This window comes from Anoplopoma fimbria, chromosome 13, assembly GCF_027596085.1.
Source record: "Anoplopoma fimbria isolate UVic2021 breed Golden Eagle Sablefish chromosome 13, Afim_UVic_2022, whole genome shotgun sequence".
Lineage (NCBI taxonomy): Eukaryota > Metazoa > Chordata > Actinopteri > Perciformes > Anoplopomatidae > Anoplopoma > Anoplopoma fimbria.
Genome location: NC_072461.1, coordinates 627277 through 650954, shown reverse-complemented (window position 1 = coordinate 650954; position 23678 = coordinate 627277). Strand labels below are relative to the sequence as shown.

The window sequence follows — 23678 nt, the reverse complement described above, 5'->3', positions numbered from 1 at the left end:
GTACTTTAAAAAAATAGTGCTCTTTGACAGTCATCCTGGACCCAATTATGCATTCATAATAGAGAATTCTTCCCAGCTGTTTAGTGATAGGATGTTTTTAGCCCCAGGGCAACAACGTATCGCTGTAATTAAGCCCCCGTTTGACTTCATTTGCTCTGACAGTTTGGAGCATGACCGGCACGGCTCAGACAGACATGCAGGCCTTTCCGTAGTCGCAGCAAGAGAGGAATACTGCCTCTCCTTCGCCATCAGGGGTTTTATGAAACCGCTGGGCGCCATCACTCATGCTTTTCATATGCATTATCAATGAAACTAATCTCTTGGGGTCATGAAAACTGTCCTATGGATCCTTTAGATACTTTCTTGGCAAACCATTTATGGCTGGAAGCCAAGTCAATTTTAATAACCGTCATTCACCTTGTTTTGTTCTTTAAAGGTGCCCTATACTGATTTTGTTCCTATATAATATTGCTGCAGGAAGTGTTGGGAAAATATTACTTCTTTTTTAAATAATAACAATAAATTGCAACAGTTTTGTTCTTGTATTAATCACATACAAAGAAAGCTTAGCACAGCCTGAGCAGCCTGAAGCACAGCCGGAGGTCCTCTGCAGAGCCCTGCTGGTTATTGCACGAACTCGGCTGGCAACAAAAGGTGACCGAGCCTCTGCTGTCAGAGCTCCCGAAGTCTGCAAATGAGCTGTCAGTGGAGATCAGGCTATCCAGAACACTTTCCTCTTTAAAGCACTTCTCAAAGCACACTTGTATTCTATAGAAATGTATCAGAGAGAACACTAGAATATGGGAATACACATTTTTATTACATTAAGATAAATGCTGCTCGACTCGACTTCCTCCTATAATGTGCTCATTTCAAAAAGGCAAGATAAAGTAAAGTGATACTACAAATGCATTTTTTTTCAAATTGTGGTTAACAGAACACAAGTTGAAGCATAAATTAAGTTAACGGCTCAGCGTTTGAAGTGATATTGACATTTTAAACTCAATTCTAAACCATACAAATAGAATATTGGATTAGCTCAGAATAATATTTCAAGTCACAATTCCAATCCAGCCAGGCATGGTGGGCAAACACAGCTGAGAAAATGAGTGCTGAAATTTCCATTCATGCCTTTGGCTATGTGAATGTAATGTTAATATGAATAGCTACACATGCTCTTACCTAAATCAGCATTTTAATACCTGGTGTCAGGTAGTAAATTTTAAATATGGTGTAAATCCTGCAAAACTTTCGTAAAAACAGCAATCATCTTTATGGCATAGCAGCATATTGGGGAGAACATCAGTCTCTTCTCACCATCTTACATTTTATATCAATAGGAGTGAATAGAAAAGCTGTATTTGGGATTTTGTTAATTTACAACATTCAACAGTCAATATTAAGCATCTGAGTATTTACCTAAACATGATAAGTGCTGCTGTATTGGTAACTGAAGGATAACAAGCCAAATGATTCATCTAAATACATAAAAAATATGTGGCTAAAGGCGTGCTTTGAAAATCTTGGCTGGCGTACTATTACGTGCAGCTTCAATTAATGATGCAGAGAGTGAAATCCAGACAGACAGGGAGAGAGCGAGAGCGTGAGAAATAGAAGTAACCATACTGTGATGACAGCTGCCGGGCCTGGTAGTTGACTTCTGCAACTCACATTCATTCAGCAGCGCTGTGAACCTTCCAGCCAGGAGTGAGTCTTAATGCCCACATCATGACAGTATTCACTGAGCAGAATGGGCCGTCACTCACTCTCCCCTCCGATTGAGAGCCTGAGAACTCACTCCACTATAAAAGGCTAATCTAAACCCCGCTACCTGGCCCTCATTTCAGTCCCACTGTCACACTATACAGCCTCATAGTGAATGGGAGCCATCTGGGCACTTCACCTTACAGTGTAGAAAATCATTAGACAGATTTACGAGGACAGACAGAGCCTTTTTTGTCATCATATTTCACTGATCCTTTTCACATTTTGGGATGAAAGGTAAAAAGGGGAGAAGGAGCGATGCAAAGGGCGAGCAGGGGAAAGCCCTGAAAGGCTTTATTGATCACATCCAGGAGCTATCGACAGGTCCTTTCCTCTGATGATAAAGTAGCCACCTAGTGAGTGCCGGCTGGGTCTCCGGCGATGGGAGGGGAAAAGCAGAGAGGACATATTCAGCATGCAGGAGCCTGCTTCCCCTATCCCCTGACATGCAGGGCAGGCTGGAAAAATGTTCTGCTTATGACAGTGGATGGCTAAGGTAATGGCCGGTGACTGCTACCATTGCTCATAGTAATGATGGTTTCACCCAGGAATACTGTGTACCTTTGTAACTCCCCCTCCTCTATGTTTCCCCCCATGACTCTCTCTTTCTTCCTCTCGCTCACTCATTCTATGGTTTTCTCTGTCTCACTCTTAAATTTTCTCCCCCTCTTATCATGTATCTACCGTCCTCTCCTCACCTCCTGTCTTCTCTCTCACTCTCTCCATTTCTCTTCCTCTCTGCGTAAATCTATCATGATGGGCACATCATTCTTACACTGTCCAGTTCATGTAACTTCTCACAGGAGGGGCAACGTGTAGTGTTAGCATGATGTGGCGACTTATTTAGAGGGTGACCTTTGCAGCAATGACATTCATGAAAATGGAGAAAATAAATCAAGCCGCAAAATTGTCTGGTATTCTCGTCATTGCATGTAAAGATACAGTCATCTCTCACAATGGACTGGAACAGATTGGTCAGGAGCACTGGTGGAGCTTTCCTTTCTCTCTCTTTGCAGTGAAAGTTGGCTCAGCTAATTAAACTGCTCTGAGAGGTCCCCACAAAAGATCTTCGATTCCTACTTTGAGACCAAGGCTGTGGTTTCATAGCTGAGGCTGTGAAATAATGTATGTTAGAGGTGTGGAACTTATCGTTTAAATTACTTATTCTCCTGCAATACTGCAAAGCTTAATCCACATGAGACCCAGGGCACAATTGAAAGAGAACCACAGCCGCCTATACAATATTGCTGTGTGTAGCAGCCAATGTTTCTTTCTTAGTAATTACTTCTTTTATGGATTCAAACTGCTAGACCTCATTGCCTCACACCAACTGAGTCCCATTCAGTGCAGGAACCACCCATTATCCATCAAGGTCAGCTGCATTGACACATTGAAATCAGCTGCCATTTATGGTTAGAAAACACAATTACCAGATCGTCTTTAGCACTGTAATTAATGGCTCAAAGCCAGCACAAGATGGCATTATAACACATTTTGCTGAGGGTTTTAAAGCCAATCAGGGCAGTACTGTATAGCCTAAAGTCAGGAAATAACGAGTATAGCGATCAAGAATGAAATCTAACCCCACATCATAGCTGAAGACTTACACCAATGTATAATGCGTTTTGATGCAACACTTGATGATGTCATTGAGTCACATTGTGTTCACACTGTTTACTGGAAAGGTTTTTTTTTTTGCTGCATTGAATTGTTTCACCACACAAAGTGTCATCTTTGAAACACCTTTGAAAGATTCAGGCCTCTCACTGGACTTATGTAACTGGAGACACTCATGCTGCTCCTCAGTGTCCAGACCTTGTTTGCTATAACTAATGTAGTTTACAATTACATCTCACAGATACAGGGCGCACTGCAACTTGAGGGCCTTTCATCCAGGGCAATTTATGGTGAGCATGGTTTGACTTGGCTTTAGAAGGATTACCTCTCAGTCTCATGGTAGACTTTTAAGTTTGCTTTCAAATTTAAAGGTATCACACTCTAGGAGGAGTGAACTCTCACAAAAAAGGAGAGGTGCATGCTGCTCAGTTTAACACAATGGTCTAAGCCTGTGAACAATATCAACTTAATTTGACATTCATTTTGATAGCATAGAACTTTCTACTGGTAATCATCACACCTGCTGCGTGGGGGGAACAAGTGATTCTGATGGCTGATGGTGTTCTGGTTTAGCAATGATTAACACACATCTCACATACAAGGTGACATCCCTGCTGCCCTTCAGCATTTTTTAACCATAGTTTAATGACCTTCCTGTCTTGAGCCTATTATCTATTCTGAATGGATCACCTATTATTAATATTTTACATTTCAAAACTCAACCCTACTGCTTCACGTCTGATTAATCACAAATACTAAAACAGTGCATTATATAAAACAAATCATGAATAATCATTTAAAATGAAGTTCTTACTGTTGCTTTAGTTTACGGTGCTTATGTAACCATTTTGCAGCTGAATGACATTAATGTGGGGAAAGGGACAAAGTAGCAAAATAAATAATTTGAAGGAGTAGATTTCTTTGAATATCTGCTATTCTTTACACAACTTAAAGCACAGTCACCAAACTGATTCACATGGTGAGTACTTCTAAAGTCCTCAGTCTTTAAAAAAAACCTAACATTGATATGGTGGTCCAATCTCAGCTGTGGTTTAACATTTCACATTCATGAAGCCAAAACAATACAATCTTTAATTCATTTTCTATATCAAAAACAACATAAATGCCCTTTTTGCGGTCTCACAGACACCATTACAGACTATATTAACTTTTGTGTGGAGAACACCGTACCCACCAGGACTGTACAGTGTTTTTCCAACAGCAAACCCTGGAACAATCCTGATATAAAGACCCTCCTCAAGGAGAAGAAGAGGGTTTTTAGATCAGGAAACAAGGAGGAGCTGAGGAATGTGCAGAGGGAGCTGAGGAGGAAGATCAGGGAAGGGAAAAATGTCAACAGGACAAAGATGGAGGATCAGCTGCAGCAGAACAACATCAGCGGAGTCTGGAAGAACCTCAAGGCCATGTCTGGCCACAAGGGGCCGAACCAACAACCTGTGGGGACCAACAGTGGGTGAATGATCTGAACTCATTCTTTAACAGGTCTGATCAGCCACCCACCGCTTCCCCCACCCAGACCTCCCTGCCGCTGCAGCCCCCATCGTCTGCACCCCCTGTGGATTACCCCCCTCTTCTTCCTCCTCCTCCACCCCTTTTCCACAACACTCGGCTCCCCTCCACACTCCTCAAACACTGCACTCCACCAGCACCCCACCCCCACCCCCACTCCAACAACCTACAACACACAGCCCCCTTCCCCCAACTTGTCCTTCACAAATATCCAGGTGAGAAAAGAACTGAAGAGAATAAAGGTGAGAAATCCATTCCTCTTCTCCATCTACACATCAGACTTCACATATAACTCTGCTACCTGCCACCTGCAAAAGTTCTCTGACGACTCTGCAATCGTCGGCCTCATCCCCGCAGGCGATGAGAGGGAATACAGAGAACTGAACCAGGACTTCATAGGATGGTGCCGGCGGAACCGCCTCCAGATCAACTCTGGTAAAACCAAAGAGCTGGTGGTGGACTTCCGCCGGGGAAAACACTGTCCTCCGGAACCAGTGAACATCCAGGGACAGGACATTGAGATTGTGAAATCTTATAAGTACCTGGGTGTTCACTTGAACAATAAACTGGACTGGACTAATCATACAAATGCACTATACAAAAAGGGTCAGAGCAGACTGTATCTGCTGAGGAGACTGAGGTCCTTTGGAGTGCAGGGAGACCTCCTGAGGACCTTTTTCAAATCTGGCATCAGCCATTTTTTATGCAGTGGTCTGCTGGAGCAGCAGCATCTCAACAGCTGACAAGAAGAGACTGAATAAACTTGTCAGGAAGGCCAGCAGTGTGCTGGGTGTCCACTGGATACGGTGGAGGTGGTGGGAGACAGGAGGGTGATGGCCAAGCTATCATCCCTGATGGACAATACCTCCCCCCCATGCAGGACACCCTGGCAGCTCTGTGCAGCTCCTTCAGCCACCGGCTGCTTCACCCCCGGTGGTGAAGGAGAGGTACCGCAGGTCCTTCCTTCCTGCTGCTGTCAGGCTGCACAACCAGCTCTGCTCCCAGCAGACCACACGACACAGGACACGTGCAATACGATACACTGTGCAATTATAGCTTTAATAGTTTTTTCTGTCTGTAAATATAATATTTCAGTTATTGTTGATTTTCTACTGTTTTTTATTGCTTATTTATAATACTTGTTTTTTTATTTCATTTTTATTTACTATGTCTCTTGTGTGCACTTTACTCTATGCTGCTGTAAGCCTGCAAATTTCCCCGCTGCGGGACTAATAAAGGATTATCTTATCTTATCTTATCTTATCTTATCTAAGTCTATTAAAATGTATATACACTTCCTGTTTACTGTGTTTGTCCACTCTTGGTCTTCATGATTATTCATGTTCACATGTGCACCTTTTATCTTTTATCTGTTTACTAGATTCACTTGGGTATTAAAATAAAGACTATTAGTATACGCACTAAATAAGATAACCTTGCCTGAGGCAGTGGAGTATCTGTGTGCCGTCTGCGTAGGGTTGATCGGGGAGCAGGGTATTGTTTCAAATCCCAGTCCATCCCTGGTCAACATCAGCTTTCTCTTCACAAACACAATGGTTTAGCCCTCAAGCTTGCAGGCAAACTTCCTGCCCCTGGTCAACATGGGTCAGTGGAAACAGCCCAACTCATAGATGAGGCCTGATTTCTAGATGGCTTTCTACACATTATAATGGCCATAGGTTGCAGCAAAGTGCCCATATGTACCAAGTGGCTTAATATATTTGTCTATAAGGCACCAGCTGTTATTTTTTATATAGAGTTAATCACATTAGGTACATTTCACAGACCTTTAACAATCACTGCCCTTGTCTGTTTTTTCATTTAGTCATCTTTGTCCTTTCACCTTCTCTAGCTCTACTCCTCTTTAATCCCTTTCTTATCTTTCTCGATCACATACATTTGTCCATATTAACATGAGTAAAACAAAACATTTTTAAAGCTACATTACGCATTATGAAACCCAACAACTACATCAAAACCTTCCTGATTTGTCCACAAATTATTTTTAAAGTGGCTTAGCGGCTTTTTTAGAGGGTGTGTTGGGATTCGGCCCTTCGTGTTTGTTTCCAGAGATGGATGTTGTACATAGATTGTTTCCAGTTAACAAAAGCCTGCTTGACTGCACAATGGATCGTGATTAGATTAAAGCTGCACTATAAGAGCTTCTCGTTTGTGTTAAAGCGGGTTTTATCTCCGAGGGTGACAGGGCCAAAACAGGACAGCGCTGAGAGGCGTTTATTCGTGAAGACACAAAAGCTCTGTGAAGGGCATGCTGCAGGCACAGGAGGTCTCTATCCCTGACGGCAAGACAACTTGCATGATGCATTCAAACACAAACACTTTGACTGATGTGGCTGTTTGTTTGGGAAAGGAGAAAGAGAGTGAGAAAGAGACATAGAGGGAGAACAGAGAGACCATTACAACGGGGAAAGAGTTGGAAATGAAGAGAAAGACAGGGAGGGAGGGAGAAGGCCTGGGGAGCATCAATGTCATTACATTTCCCTTGAACTCATGTCAGGGACCCTCTGCTGCCATCAGTCTGATGAACTGTAGCTGGTTCCATGAGCAGTCAGCCTGGTGGATCACTTCACGGATCACAACACAAAAGATCAGAATGCTCAGAGCTCGAAGACTTTTCAACACAACCATCATTACCTCACGTGTCAAAACAGCTGAGCACATTATGTCCTCCGTGTTTACATGGCATGACACATGATACCAGTCACAGAGACCTCGGTCATGTGAACAAGCATGGATAAATGTCACTTCTGGGTCAGGACCCACCGTTAGTAGCTCAAATTCTGTAAGATTTGACTCCATATGAAACACTGCGTGATTTTGACCCTTAAGGTTGGGCCAATAGTCATGTCAGTTCAGGAGGCTGCTTTATTCTCTCTAAATGTATTGTAATGTAAAAAAAACAGAGGGTTACAATGTTACAACAAGAGTGCTATTTTACGCCCTGCATAAGTGGACACATAAGGGCCACTGAGCTACACGATTGTAACCTAATTACATGGTAATATGGAACACTTTAGGTGAAAACCAATAAGTCTACCATAACAGGTCTACCTAATGTAATCCCATTATAGCTCCATTACCTTCGAGAGGGTGAGGAAAGTAGGAAAGCATATATTTTTCATCATGGGCTTCTGGGTATCACTATAAGAGGGCATCAGGGAATAGTGCATAAACAGTGGGTGTGGTGTACATCCTTCCTGTCTTTGCTCGGAAAGTACACTGTTACTTGAGATCGGAACATTAATTTAAAATAAAAGTTATAATCCTAAAGAATGCTCTAAGTAGTATACATTAATATCAATAGAGGTGTGTTGAACATCCACAGCTAGACCACTGCAGCAATGCATTTGCATCCTCTGGTACGCATGTATTGTACATTATATTTTTAGTAAAAAAAGAATCAAGAACATGGTCGAAGAGGGAATACAAAAGGAAACAAATGAAATACGCAAGTGCTTATTTCGCGTGAATACATTTGTAGTTGTATAACTGCATGACTTAAAGAGGTGTCATTTTATTACAGACTCTGAAATTGCCAAACAGTAAAACATGATGTGATGGGAATTTTGTAAGACAGCGAATCGTAAGACCAACTGCCTCCTACCTTCAGTGAGTCCCATGTGGATGGTCCAGTAGTTCTGCAGACACTGCAGCTCCTTCTTCATGCCCCTCTTGCACCGGCAGTCATACAGAGGACTAACCAGCAGCACCTCCAAGGCCGCCTGGCACTCCCTGTTGTTGTCCAGCATGGCTTCCTTCTCCTTGCCCACAAGACATTGGCGCATCACCCTGTACCGAGAGCTGCAGTGAGGGTTCTGGTTGCACATGTCACTGGCCTGGATGCAGTCCACCAATTCTGGCTGAGCTCCGGGCTCAGACCCTGTGCCTGGTGATCCTGGAGAATCATTAGCCACGGACACGGACAAAGCTGAGGAACCATCCCAGGAACTTGCTGCCTTATCTAGGTGGGGACGGGGGGGACAGAGGTGGGGGTGACAAAAAACAATTGAGCTCAGAAATTGCAAATTAATGTGTGAGACATTTTGTCAGCGTATGTGTCTGCAAGTGCAAGCCCATATCAAAAACCTGCTTTCATTTTGGTTTAAGATACGGGCCATCAAACAGGTTTGATGGCCTATGACATGCCCATACATGCTAAGGTATCTTTTAGCAAAACAGTTTACATTCTTCATGGTTCACATTAGTGTTATACATCTCTACATGGGGTCTGGTCATGTGTCATTTTATCAATATTCATTATATACTAGCTGTGATTTTCTGTACTTTTGTATTGCACCTAAGGCCTCCAAAATAAGTTAGGCAGCAGCTTTCAGTTTCCTATTAAACGTAATTAAAGGAACACTTGATCATTCAAGTGTATCTAATTATCTCAATGAAAAAAAATTGAACTACACTTGATTCACATCTAGGTAACCAGAAAATGACGGCTTGCAATGAGTAAACAGTGATCCACAGAGCAGAAACTAAGGCTCTGCCGTTTGACAGGAGGCAAGATTCAGACTTCAGACCAAAGAGGAGACACTTCTGCTGAAAGGACAAGAGAGACCCCTTGTGGTGATGCTGAGCATTGAGTGCGAGGGGAGGGGATACTGCATCAGTATCAGAGAGCAACGGGTACGAGAGGAGTAACATGAAGTTAAAATAGTTCATCAGTCAGATGGTTTGATCTCAAGCACTGTCGTTTCGTTTGTAGACGACGCTTATAATGGTAATTGTACTGATGATGAAGATAGTGATGGTGATGGTGATGATGATGATGATGATGATGATGATGATGGCATTTCTCATAATGAACCAAGCACAAGTGTGTAACTGCATTACCTCAGAGATGTTCTCTGCTGACCAAATAATGCTAAAATGATGAGGTTTGTGTTCCTGCTGTGGAAGCTGTGGGCGTTGAATGGATCAAACATAATGATGCACTCCCTCAGACCAACTTCGGTTAGTAGCTACGGGTAACAATTAAACATTATCCTGGTATAACATGACAGCACGTCAGCATTTTACCACAAATAATGAAAATAATCAGAATAAACCTTTTGCCCTCGAAAAACTCCTGCATGAGAAAAGTGGACACATACCAGAAAATGCTCCTTGGCAATAATTACTGATGTCAAAATGTATCTCTATGACTCACACACATCACATTTACACACAATTGTACATGTTTTTCCATATTTCACTTCTCACCTAAGAGCAGGAGGAGGATGTAGAGGCACATCCAGCCGGTGACAGACTTCATGTTGGACTGAGTTTGGGTCCAGAACGACTAATATTCCACCTTAAGAAAGGTTTAATTCCTCTCCAAGCGTATGCTAACTGTAAAAATAAAAAGATGCAATATCCTCATTAAAGAAGCACCTCCGATAAAATCCTCGACTCCCAATAATAATCCACGATTTTCTTTTTCTTTTTCTTTTTTTTTTTAATAATAGACTAACACCGACGCAGAAAAATCCTCTGATGTTGAAAAAAATGAAAAAAATCAAATGCCAATCAATCAATCAGTCAATCCATGAAAGCAGTTTCTCAGGGTCCGTCTGCGTTGCGTTCATACCGACAAACTACTGAGACTTGATCTCTCTGCATCATAAGACTCCAGCTGCCCCTAAAACATCCCTTAAACTGGTCAAATGATCTGTCAATGATGCCAATATCTCAAACGAGGTGGAACAACTGGTCTGAAAGTACAAAACGCTGACTGGGTTGTTTTCTCCACCACTGGCTCCTCAACAAGCCGAGCGCTCCTCAGAGGAGGGAACTGCATGTGTGGAGGCTTCCACAGCACTTTATACTTTTATCCAGTGAACCAGCAGAGGACGCTGCTGGAGGATGCTCTCATTGGGGAAACGTGAAACTCTGTCACATCGAGGCCCAATAATAAATGTTACCATACAGAAAAAAAAATCCCCACGATATTCCTGTAATCTGCAGGGAGCTGAGCAAAGATGCACCTGTGCTTCTCAGCAGTGACATCACAGAGAGCTCAGTTGGCCTGTGTGGCATCTCCTGGGATATTGCCACAGGTTTTTTTCTAGACATTCTGTGAAACAATTTCTGTGATTCGTGTATAATATCCTTCTTACAATATGTGTATCTCTTCCATAAGGGAGTCTTTACAGTATTGCAAAGAGAGATGAAGCCACAACTGCAACATATCACCGAGGAAATTAGGAAGCAGCAATTTGTGTGTTGGCTACTTTCATTCATAACAAGCATTTCTGGTCTTCTAACACATAGTGAATCTTTTATTCAAGCAATGCCACTACACGTAATTTGTGGTTGACATTAGAGCTTCATACCCACAATTCATAGAAACCTGCAAATTATTTTTAGGGACAGGGTTCAAGGGTGGACTCAACAATGATGATGAAAATGTCATCATTCATTTCAGCAAAACCCCAACACTTCTCATGACATCTGCATTTCCTCTGATTGAAAAACGGGCATAATGGCTTGTATTATATTTGTGCTCAGAGGAAATAAGCCCACAACCCACAGAATCTGCCATTTTTGAAAGTGGCTTTGCATTAAACAAAATGACTTTGTTGTGCATCACCGCTTAAATAGTGCCCGGAATGCCATAAATCTTTACAAATCTTGAAAACAAAGTCTCTATTTAGAAGGACTGACAGTGACAAACTGCAAGGCCACTGGCTCATAATGACGTTTGACTGTCAGCCCAGGCTCGGATCCAAGGGAAAAGAGCTTGCCGCTATAATGGCAAAATCAGCCTCATTCTGCCTATATTGGCCGGGGCTCTCGTCTCCCCCATATTTTGAAGTCTCTGTCATTATGAGGACACTGAAAAGCATCTTTCTCCACCATGAATGTATCCTGCATCTGTCCTGCATTAGTGCTGCAGCGACTGATTCAGACTGTTCTACAATTCTTTGCAGAAATGGATATTGAAACATAGGATTGCAAACTTGTGGCTTTCCAGCTACTATTTCCAAAACCAGACCGATTTTCTTCTTTCATTTTAGCTGATAACAAAGAAGGCATTTTGTTATAAAAGTAATTTCTCACTGAAGAGCAGTTGCATGAGCTGTAAAGTTTACAGTTGCTTTAGCAGTAGGCTCGGGAGGAAGAAGACATTTCTAATAACTCCAAAAAGGCTTGCAATCAAGAGAGAAACATTAGCTGCAAACACAGTAAATAAAAAAAGCCACATTTGCATTGTGGATTCTTATTCAGGCATCACATTACTTCCATCCATGATTGTGCAATATGGATAAATCGTCTCCACATTTTTTTTGTCTTCAGCCAGGCTGTCAGGTCCATGGTGTGACATAATTCTTGTTGACATTGCACGATTCACCCCCTCCGTGGGTATTTAATTGCTCCATTCTGACTTCATAAAGCATCTGCAGTTCTTTTTCACGTGTACTATTAGAGAGAGCCCACAGAGGAGCAAACACACATGCATAGCTTGATGATAAGCATATCCTTATGTACGCTTGCAGACACACACACGCAGATGCACATAATCTGTATGTCAGATAAGCATGCAACCACATGATGGCTCAGGACTGAGAAGATAGGGAGTGACAAATCTGGATATAGAGGACATTGTTCTTACCATTGAATGTGCCTGCCTCTGAGAGGTGTGTCTAATACAGTGAATATAGATGATACCATTATGAATTCATGGGATATGAAATAATGATACAGTTAGCAGTCATAGTTAAGACTCTGTGCAATAACTTGTGCTTAGTGAGACCCAAGAGGGGGGAGTGGGCTCATACAAACTCTAATGGGTCAAATAAGAGCTTAGCCGTTCTGAAGCTGTCACCTTGAAAACAGGACTGACAAACTTTCATACAATTGTTGCATATGCAAGTTTATTTGTGTTACAGTGTCTATAGGTGCCTGCACAAGTGCTTTCAGAATGACTGTACTTTGTGTGCTTGGCTATTATTCAAATTCGACCCAGGTGAGTCCACACATTAAGCCATCGCAGTGTTAACTAACTAGAACAACACAATTAATGCACCATTGATCCTCACGCTTAATGTCTCACCACATAATACTTTGAGGTAAAAGGGTCTTGGGCAGCATTGATCAGGGTTTGCTTCGCCTCACAGATTTGCGGAAACAAAATTTAGCTTGAAATTTATCTGAGGGCAAAGGTCGCTGTATCTCTCTCTGCAGGTCGTGCTCATCGCAGAGACTAATTATGAACTGAGCATACAGTACATGCACACACACACACACACACACACACACACACACACACACACACACACACACACACACACACACACACACACACACACACACACACACACACACACACACACAGAGGTTAAGCATGACTGATTAGATTAGGAATTATTGGCTAATTAATGTGTATCTTGGGAGACCCGTACAGCATGCTTATTAGGAGACACAACCGGTGTTGAGCAAGGAACATGACAAAACATAAGTGGTGTTAATTCCCGGCATTAAATTAATTACATTAAATTATTGAAGGTTGGGATGTGCTGTTGATTTTTTTTTTAAGACTTTCATACTGTTTATTTTGAAATATTGAAAAAGGCAAAGAAAAAAATATATATATATTTATATTTATATATGTTGTTATATTTTTGAAACGTCTCGGCTTTCACACAGCCAATTAGTGCCTGTATCAGGTTTGGAGTCCAATGTCAGTTCAAATAATCTGTTCAAATCAATTTGAGAGGGAAAATAGCTGATGAAATAAGCATCAGCAAAGTCAATTGTGGAGACATTGGAGTGACTAGTGCAGCTCTACTTCTCAATTTGGGTAGGTTCTGCATGTTTCACGCTACTCTGTTCTGTTCGGCTCGCAGTTTAATACAATGAAACAGCAAACTGCCACCATTTGCTCACAAGGTCCTACATGTCAATGTTTTTGTGTATGTCAACTTTGTTTTGGGTTGTTTGGAGCGTTTAAACAGCAGAACCTTTCTGATGTGACCTCTGCTAGACTCTCTGGAGGCTATCGACCAGTTAGATCCATTTGTTTTCCAGGCATTTCAGACGTCGTACATTTCTATCACATTACTTTGACAGAAATTGAATTTCCTCTGATGCATTTTTATGTATCCTAAGTGCTGTTCTGTTCTCACTGGGAGTATAGCGTTTCCAGTGGCGTGATGATGCAAAAACACTTTAGGTTTAAACAGAAAAAAGAGGAAATGGATTTTATTGCAATGTGTGTATTTAATGTCATGTTGTGTTTTATTTTTTCAAAAGGTTTTCCGCGTAAAGTATTATTTCTTCCAAGTAATCGCCATCCGTATGGGAGTCTGGCCATTGTCTAAAGGCTGTTTCAATATCTTACAAGAGCACATGATAACACTTAGAGGACAAACTTTATCAGTGTGCTGATTCCATGCTGGGCTTTCTGCCTTGTTAGTCTCCAAAAGATTGCCATCTTTCTGATGGCTGAGCTACAAACAAATAGCATGAGTCTGCAGGTTTATACCAGCTCTAATTTCTTTTACAGTTCAGGAATTTTACATGAAATAACATCAACAGAGACAATCACATTCTGTGGATAAAGAGGCTGGTTACTGGTTACATTTCAGGAATAGTGGCACATCTAGCCCATCTTGTTAAACACGCCGTGGGTCCCGTATGGGATGTTGACAGGGACCTCTGCTCTTCCCAGCTCAGTGAAGGTCTTTGCATCCAGAACAAGTAGGAAAGTACTTTTGTCCTGGAAAGGGAAGAGATTAAAATATATTTTGTAAACAAAAACTCACAAAACACCCTTCTAACAATAAAGATGGTGAAATTGTTTGTCTTCTTCGTGCATATTAAACAATACATGTATTATCACAACAATATACACAGTCTACTTTGGAAGCTGTGGTTATGCATCTTTTCTCTTTATATTTCTGAGACTACTGTGTCAAACTTCACTGTATAAATAGCATTGGTAATTATAAACAATGCCTGCTGCTGCTCTTGTAAATTTGTGTTGTTGTTTTTGAAGTACTTGTTAACTTACTTCTCTGGGTGTGATGATGACTGACAAGACCACTCCATCATCTTCCTCAGTAGCTTCGGGCGACGCAACAAAGACAGGCTCAGACGGGTACAAGCCGGGATAACGCCACACCTAGACAGGGAAGATTACATTAACTTCCCTTCACTCTAAGCTGTTTCATGTTATAAAACCAACTCTCAACCTCCTGCCCTCAGTGATAGAGAAGCAGTAGTAGAGGTAACTTTGAAGTGAACAGTTAACAATGAGGTCTCTCTAAGTAGTTTCTGATTGATATAAACCTTAAGCTCCTTGGTGTGGACATCCATTTTGAGCAGGGAGTCACTGAAGACGTGTCCAAAGCCACAGGAGTAGAAGTAGCGGTATGGTCTTCCATTGTACTGGTCATAGTTGATCTGAGGGAACTCTAGGCCACCGTATTGCAGCAGCTCGTCATTGTGAAGTTCCTCGTGGGTCAGGTAAACCTGGAGGGTCACGGGAGGAAGTAAACATCTTACTTTCAGTGCAACTTATATTTTTAAGCCAAAAAAATGTGCCCAGTTAATGCACACCAACCGACCTATTTTACTGTACATTGCTGAGAGCTGAAATCAATACTGCATTATTCTCTCAAACCAGTAAATGGATACCTGCACAAGATCCCCTAACTTAAGTAAGGTATAAATCAATTTCTTTTCATTTTACTTTGGAATTTATGTACCTCCAATTGCAATTACAAACCAGTATTTGTCTTCAATGACAAATGGTGGCCAGCAGCACTTTAACGGCTGTTCTTCAACTGTTACATGTACATAGCACCACCGAGAACTGAGGACAGTGTCACTCAGGTAGTCATGACAACTAAAACACTAAACACATCACATTTGCTTTCAACGTTTGAGCTTTATTCTGCCATAAGAGAATATTGGACTATGTGTGTGTGTGTGTGTGTGTGTGTGTGGTGTGTGTGTGTGTGTGTGTGTGTGTGTGTGTGTGTGTGTGTGTGTGTGTGTGTGTGTGTGTGTGTGTGTGTGTCTGTCTGTGTGTGTGGGGGGCACACACAAGCTGTTAAATGGCAATTGTTCAGCCGCATGATGGACTCTCATTTTGAAATCACTTTTATCTGCTGTAAGTCATGAAATTACTATCTTGCAGGAAGTACCTTCAGTGTCTCATCATGTCCAATAATTACACAGAGTGTGTGGGAGTGAATTGGCTGTATTCATCATGATTATAGGCCTCAATTCTTACTTGATTCCAGGAAAATCAGATTGAGTGTAATGCTCAGGTAAACATATGACATTGTTGACCGTACTGCACTCTGTTGAATCCTACCTCTCTTGGTTTTGTCTTCTTTGCTGTGGCTCTATAGTTATGCAGAGTGACGAGGTTTTGGTCCAAAAGGGTTTGTTCGTCCACTGTCAGGGGTAGGACATATCTCCTTGGGAGGTTTCTGCACAACGAGTTGTAAAACTGACAAACGATATCAGACAGACATGAAAAACTGTGAGCGTGGCTCCTTTGACTGAAAGGAGCAGTGGTTACCTCAGGCACAATCAGACCCAAAAAGATTCAAAATACTTACAAAAAATCCCGCTTCTTATTTGGATGTTAAATTGATTGGAGGATTTTTTTTTTTTTTTATATATTCTCAATAAAGTAATATACTTCACTACATTTGAAATTGCACAGAATCCAAATGTGTATTGTACCAATAGCTTAGATTAAAGAATGACTAGACAAAGTAAAAGGAAAATAAGAGCGGAGAGAGAGAGACATTGGTGAATAAAGATGGCATTTATGCATAGAATCACAAAAAACTCTTAATCGTTGCTGAATTATGTTTAATAAAAAATATGTTTTTTTTTATTAAAGTAAGTAATCACTTGGTGGATGGATTATTTGATGGTTATGTTAAGAATGCAACCAATATATTAGCTGAAACATATAATATGTTATGTGAAAAAACACTTGAAATAATTTAGTAAAAGCCAGAACCTCAATCTGAGCTGCTCGGAGCTGCTTTTATTATGTGTGTGTGTGTGTGTGTGTGTTTGAATATGGTGTAGAGTCAAACTGTATGGATTAACCTTGTCCAAGTCCTCTCCCGTGCCTCTGAGGTTCTCCAGTGTAAAGTCTCCAATGACCTCACCATCGTCCCCACAGCACATGTCCATAACCAAGAAGCCGTCGTCCTCGAAAGCGTTGATCTGATGCAGTGTGAACATTGGTGCTGCAAGGTACCTCACTTCACTCTCCTGTTGGCCCAGTCAAAGAAAGCAATCAGGAAAGTATTAATACCATGATAAAGGATTATAAAGGCTTTTGCACAAACAAGAAGTGTTTCTTTGTTGGTTTCAACATTTGAGGTGTACCTTCACATTATGAAAGTGTGATAATGAATGCTTAATGGGTATGCTGTGTAATGAGATGAGGAAATTGAGAGTAACAATGTATGAGAAGAGGCTCTACCTTTATGTGACTTTATCAAAATAAATGGGGGAAAAGCTCCACCATGCGTGAAGAGATTAGCTGGCAGCTTTCCTCTTTTGTTCTGACTATTTATCAGACGGATGTGTGTTTCCTACCTGGCACTTTCCTTTGTGTTTGCTGCTGTGCAGTAAACTAACCCACCTTGCCAGTGTGCCTGTTGACCAAGTGGAAGACGGTGTCATACTGAGGTTCCCAGGTCATGACTTTATGAAAGCTCTTTCCCTGGATTCTGTATAGCATGAACTTCAGCAGGTCCAGCTTGATCGGCTGCTCAATGAACACAAAGTAGTTCTCAGACATGACTAGAGAGGGAGAGCAATCACACAGGAGGAAATGCATTAATTTTAATTTTCCTTATTCATCCTGATTTCATTATACATCTTATATTATCATGTCGAACTCATCACTGAAATGCTGATTCTGTAGACTAGTTTCATGACAGAGCCTTTTTTTAATTTCCCCACTGATATGCCATTTCATTGTTTTTACAAACACACATAAAATAGTGTCATGGTTAATTATAGCAAGGCCATGTGACCAGCATGATTAGAGTGGTGGCTTGGGGGGGAAATGGTAGGACACTCATGTCTGTATGTAGACTGAAAAAGAGTTTCCAATTGGCCCCATGTTGTTAAATTGGCCCAGTGATGGAGTGTTTGCAAAAATGAATGGAACTATGGCATCTTTTTTTGCAGGAGGCCACTGCTACTCTGCTTTTGGCTGGTCAGTTTGCAAGGTAAAACTTAAATATTGTGCTAGCAGATAAACACATGAAATTGGGGCTAAACATAACCCCCCATCTACTGTAACTCTACTGACAGAAGTAATTATGTGCTGCTTATAGAAACGTACAATGTTCCCGCACTTCTTGGTGCCAGACAGTCTGGCAGAGCAAGGGTGGTCTGCCGGAAATGTGTACTGAGATATTATCTCAGAACTGTTGCAGTACAACACCCAAATTGAGCAACATTGATGAAGATTGGGCTGAGCAACAAAGTTGTGCTTGCATTATCTGATTGGCATTGGCTTAATGCATCACTATCAGTGGATTCTTCATCAACTGCTTGGCTATCAGCTGACCAGTAACATCCAATCATATTCATACAGGTGTACCACAGTATGTGGACATTATAACCTGACTTCTCTCTCTCTTTCTCCAAATAAACCAGGAGTGAATTAAATTAGAAAACAATCCTTGTTCCTGCTGGGCTTCCTTAAGAGCAGAGCCTATTCCACCAAATCTATGAGTATAACTGACTGAAATATAGACGTAAAACAGTAAAAGCTGATTTACAACAAATACTATTACACAAATCATGTATGTTGGTAACAGTGCTCTCAGAGTGAAGCCCTGGAGGGAACTACATTTATAAATTGATATTTTTTATTTTTCTATGAGACACAGAGAGTGTTAGACAGAGTGTGTACGCACACACATACTCCTATGAGTCAAAGGCAGACTTATAGACAGAGATAGTGAAAGCTGAACAGAAAGACAAAGGAGCTGTGATTGTCAAAAAGAAGCAGGGCGAGACTAGAATTCAAATGAGTAATTAATAAGAGCAAGGCAAAACTGTGACGCTCGCTTTCAGTGAAATAGACTCACCCTGTCAGTGCAGGCAAAAAACAAAATCTCTCATAACACGCATTAATTCAGTGTACATCCAACATGCAGACAACTTAAAGAATGTGTTTGCTATGCTGTGGTGTGAATCTCACCAAAGCTGTGATAATAGGAAGGCTTCCTGGCTTCAGAAGCACGGATGGAGCAGATCACCCTGGCTCCATTCAGGTCTGCAGAGTCCTCCACTGCTCCTTTCTCCTCAGGAGGAGGCACACGCAGGATGTTGTAGAAGAAACCTGAGGAGGGCCCAAAACAAATTATGTACAGTATTTGATAGGATGATGGATATCAGAAGGATATCCACATTAATATATGTTTTGGTAAGCAGACAGGTGGGAAGAAAAGAGTGAAGTGAAAGAAAGTTACCGCTTTTTCCGTAGGAGTTGCCCATGTTGTAGGTGGCTCCATCACGGTCATAGTGTGGGTGAGCTGTGGCTGAGTTGACAGCAATGTATTTACTCCAGTCCACCTTAAACGGACAGCATCATCATCTTCGTTGTCCTCATCATCATTATCAACATTCGGCACATCTTTCTTGTCTTTGCCCACCAACTCTATCAGCATCGGCATTCAAAAGTGACTAATACATTTGTTATACTGACTCACCTTCTCCTTCGTCTCCAGGCTCTGGGGATCTACTCGTCTCATGTAGTTGGTTTCTGTGCTGACATAATAGTCTCCCTTGTACTTGACAAAGTTCACACTGGCGTTATCTGTGGCCTCTGTTACAGACACACATACAGACTTCAGAAACATATTAAGCACTTAAGCAGAACTCATCTTTCTGATAAATAAGACTGGAATCTACTTTATCCATTAGTCTGTCCATCCTTAGTTTTTCAGAAGCTTAACGTCATGTTTTAGACAACTACACCCACACATCCACATTCGTGCATACGCAAATATTTGACTTGTGTTACCTTCACCTCAATAAACACAATCTGATGTAATACTAGCTCACCCTGCTGCAAAAGCAATAACAAATACAGCAAATAAAGTAAAAAAAAAAAAAAAAATTCTCTTTTGGTTTGACTTCTATATTGCTTGTAGTAATCTGGCACAGCTGTCTTTTTACCTTCATGCAAATATCCAGAAATCGAAAAATGGATCGAATACTTAAATAATGCATTCGGCACTGCTGGTACTACATTACAGTGCATTGAAGTGGATGACACATGGGAATATGCAATATATAAAGAAGACACACTTACTGGGGATCTGAAAGCGCGAAAAGAAGCGTGCAAAGATGTTCTTGCAGGGATCCGGCATGGCTAATGTCCCAAACTCTGACACCACGATGCGGTTCTTCTCTGAGTTGCTGACGTATGAGTCACTTTGCAGGAATCGGCTACTGTAGGTGACATTGCCCTCACAGATGTGGAACCGGTGCATCATGGCCATGCCGTCAAACCAGTGGGTGTATCTGAGAGAATAAAGACAAGTAATTTGTCACTAGGGTATATGTGTAAGAAAAAGTTAGAGAGAGTGAGCCATGTAAGACAATGGGGAATCAAACTTTTGTTAAACATCAGCAAAGAAAACCTTCATTTCGTTGTCCACATGAGGACCAAAGAAATTTGAATTTGTCATGGGTGAAGTAAAAAAAAAACGTTCTGTGAGTCAGTGTGACAGTTTAAAGAACATGTTTTACATCTCTGTGGCTTCTTACGATAGTTCTCTAAATATCTCTAAACTGTGTATCCTGAAAGACCCTGTAACATTCCTAGATACACAGATACAGGCACAAACCACGGGCTGTCTTAAAAGTGTATACTGTTGAACTACATGTTAATACCACTAACTTTGTTTTATGTGTCTGACTGTTTCAGTTGTTGTGTTTGAAGACCTGACAATCAATTTGGAAGTGATAGCAGAATTCAATACTGTTATTAGTATTTTACAAATCATTGCAAAATACCAATAAGTTGTTAAATTCCATAGTATTTCTCAAATACCTGTCTTTTCCAAATTCAAACTTTCCAGGACCATTTCTCAGGAAACTCCCATTGATCCAGGTTGGAATAGTTCCCGTGATTGTGGTGGGGATGGGATCAGGGGTTTCCTCCACAGAACACACCAAAGGCTCAATGTTCTCCAGCCCCTTGACCTGTGGACATCGCTGCCTGCTGGACACTGAGAGGAGAGGAGAGGAGAGGAGAGGAGAGGAGAGGAGAGGAGAGGAGAGGAGAGGAGAGGAGAGGAGAGGGAGAAGAGATTTCTGATTAAAGTACACTATTAAAATCTATGTAGATAGAGCAGAGTGGAAATAGCATGCAGTACTTGGACAGCAGCTGAACTCTTGAACCCACAACCACCTTATTCTCTCTCTCTCCCTCTCCCTCTCTCCTCTCTCCCTCTCCCTCTCTCTCCTCTCACACACACACACACACACACACACACACACACACACACACACACACACACACACACACACACACACACACACACACACACACACACATGCAGGTACATCACCACTTAGATTAATGGGTGTGGTGCTATGAACCACTTTGGACTTTGAACGAGCTTGAAAGAGGAAGTTATGTAAGTATGTGTGTATGCTACAGAAAAACATTTGTCATTCACCCTTGCAGGCTTGCATTGTCAGCGGGATATTAATATCAACACAATCGTATAACAAGAAGGTCTTTAGCAGCTTAAACTTTATAATTCAGTTGATTTATTTTTGACACAACTATGTTATAAACAGGGTCTCATACTTTCACACCTGCACACCTCTGCTGCTGTATTTTAAACTATTGACACTCAAAATAATAATTAAACAACTGATTAAAAATGTTTTTGTGTGAAAACATTATCTCTTCTGTGGTAGGAGACATAATTTGATGTAACAGCTCTTTCTTGAATGTTCTTATGACTCTCTGGGGTCTTGCACTGTGAATGACACTTGCACTATCTGCTGTCTTATCTGTTTTCCAATAACCAATTCCAGTTCATCACCTCATATCTCCACACAAAACAAAGATTGTAAAATATGTATGAGAGTTACGTGATTAGCAAAAGCAAATCATTGGGGTTCAATACCGAGCCCCATGCTGAGCTGAGGTTACAATATCCAAGCTTCTTGATGACGTGAATTGTTATTGCAACCAATCAGCAGAAGCAGAATTCGGTTCATTCCCATGACAGTAGTACTGCAGACAATAAAAACGCGAATGTGCAATAGAGAGATAACTGCTGTTGGCTTTAACAATCTCTCACAATGTAGAGTTTGCGAGTTTTGATTGTGATTACTGCAGCATTGCAAACGATGTCTGAATGTGCGCTGTCATTTTCTAGGGGGGTATTTCATGTAACTTTCCTACTGCTGCATTCAAAATCAAGTCTCTTGAAAACAAAACAGCAACACTGACGAGCCCAGAACTGTTGTGGATAATAGATTCAGATATTGCTTTTTTTATCTCCAATTTTTGTATAATCACAATTGCAACAGTAGTTTATTTAACAGCTATTACTTTAACAACCTGTTTTCTTTACTGCACCAACAGTATTTCAGTGTTCAAAAAAATGACCTTGTTGCACATCTTTTTTTGTTATTTCTTTTCATTTTTGCTGTACGGGGACCTGACAGCCAGTTTTCCTCTTTTAGTTAACAGCTGAGAATGACTAAAAGCTGTTAATTAGACATTGTGCACATTCTCTCACCAGCTCTGATTCAACAGGAGACCTTGGAGCAGAAAGTATGGAACCTGCCAATATGTCCTATTGTACTGTGAAACTGCAGCTCTGATTTTGAAATGCAAGAAAATACCATTACGACTGAACCACATTGAGCATGTCTTTGTTTGCATGTGTGTTTCTGTGTGGATTTCTATAGAAGGGGTTTTATAATAGATACTATTGTTATTGACCCTGCTTTAAAAAAAAGGGATGAAATGAATGTCTGCACTTTGTTGTGAAAGTGAAATGTTGATTCAGTTAGTCACGCACTTCCACCATAATCAATGATAATAAAAAAACTGCCTCTTGTAGAGGCTGATCAACGTTTCGAATCATGTAGAAGCACCACTAGTAAAGTCAAACAGATACTTAAATACTTAACTCAAAGGAATACAGTATTTTTGTTAGTATGTAATAATCAAATAGCGTGACAAGCAAAGGTACGGCTCTTTTAAGCATAATAACCAGAACTTTCTGTGTTGTTATTTTCAAAATATCCCAAATACATCAAAAGAAATATCTTTACTTCTACCTCATGTTCATATTTAGAAATAAATTATGAGTGAAATCAATCTGCTATCTGGCTACACTATTGAAAGTGGTGTCTACTCACTGCTGTTTGTCTGGGGCTCTGTGGTCTTGGACATGGCTGGCTGTTCTGCAGATTTGATCAGTCAAACACAGAGGATTTATACGAGCCAGGAGGAAACCTTTGAACCATTGGTTCTTTGCCAAGTAAAGAAAGAGGTCTCAGGCATGAAACAACAGTAAGGTGCAGTGTTGCCTATCATTAACTAGTAATAAAAGTGACAAGAACAGTTGTGTTCATCGCTTCATGAGGCAGGTCACTGTGACCTAATGTGACATAATACATAGTTTCTTAGGATAGCAAAGACAAAAAAAGTTGTTAAGTATATGTTTCCTCTTTTTCACTGGAAGAATTAATTGTTTTAATCATTTGGCCAAACT

At 41.1% G+C, this 23678-nt stretch overlaps 2 protein-coding genes across 2 annotated transcripts in view; both read right to left on the bottom strand.

Annotated features, from left to right (window-relative positions):
- The window catches only part of LOC129101371 (GDNF family receptor alpha-2-like), a 46720-nt gene extending 36490 nt beyond the window's left edge, over positions 1–10230 (bottom strand). Inside the window, exons 1-2 of the mRNA XM_054611160.1 lie at positions 10144–10230; positions 8537–8893 (exon numbers count right to left, since the gene is read on the bottom strand). Coding sequence (XP_054467135.1) covers positions 8537–8893; positions 10144–10195 — 409 coding nt within the window. The 5' untranslated portion in view covers positions 10196–10230. The remainder of the gene's footprint in view (positions 1–8536; positions 8894–10143) is intronic.
- A 3880-nt stretch (positions 10231–14110) lies between these two features.
- bco2l (beta-carotene 15, 15-dioxygenase 2, like) lies at positions 14111–23372 on the bottom strand. Its single transcript, XM_054610384.1, has 12 exons — positions 23323–23372; positions 20984–21161; positions 20240–20451; positions 19635–19750; positions 19395–19497; positions 19124–19264; positions 17546–17706; positions 17002–17169; positions 16247–16384; positions 15214–15396; positions 14936–15046; positions 14111–14641 (listed from the first exon to the last, which is right to left on the bottom strand). Exons 1-12 carry the CDS (start codon positions 23354–23356, stop codon positions 14525–14527), a joined length of 1662 nt encoding a protein of 553 aa, XP_054466359.1. The 5' UTR covers positions 23357–23372; the 3' UTR covers positions 14111–14524.
- Positions 23373–23678: the final 306 nt, after the last annotated feature.

Coding starts and splice junctions, on each gene's coding strand:
- bco2l (XM_054610384.1), bottom strand. CDS start 23,356: ATGTCCAAGACCACAGAGCCCCAGACAAACAGCA. Junction 19,751..20,239: donor TTCGCGCTTTCAGATCCCCA/GTAAGTGTGTCT, acceptor TGTCTGTAACAG/AGGCCACAGATAACGCCAGT. Junction 19,265..19,394: donor CAACTCCTACGGAAAAAGCG/GTAACTTTCTTT, acceptor GGCCCTCCTCAG/GTTTCTTCTACAACATCCTG.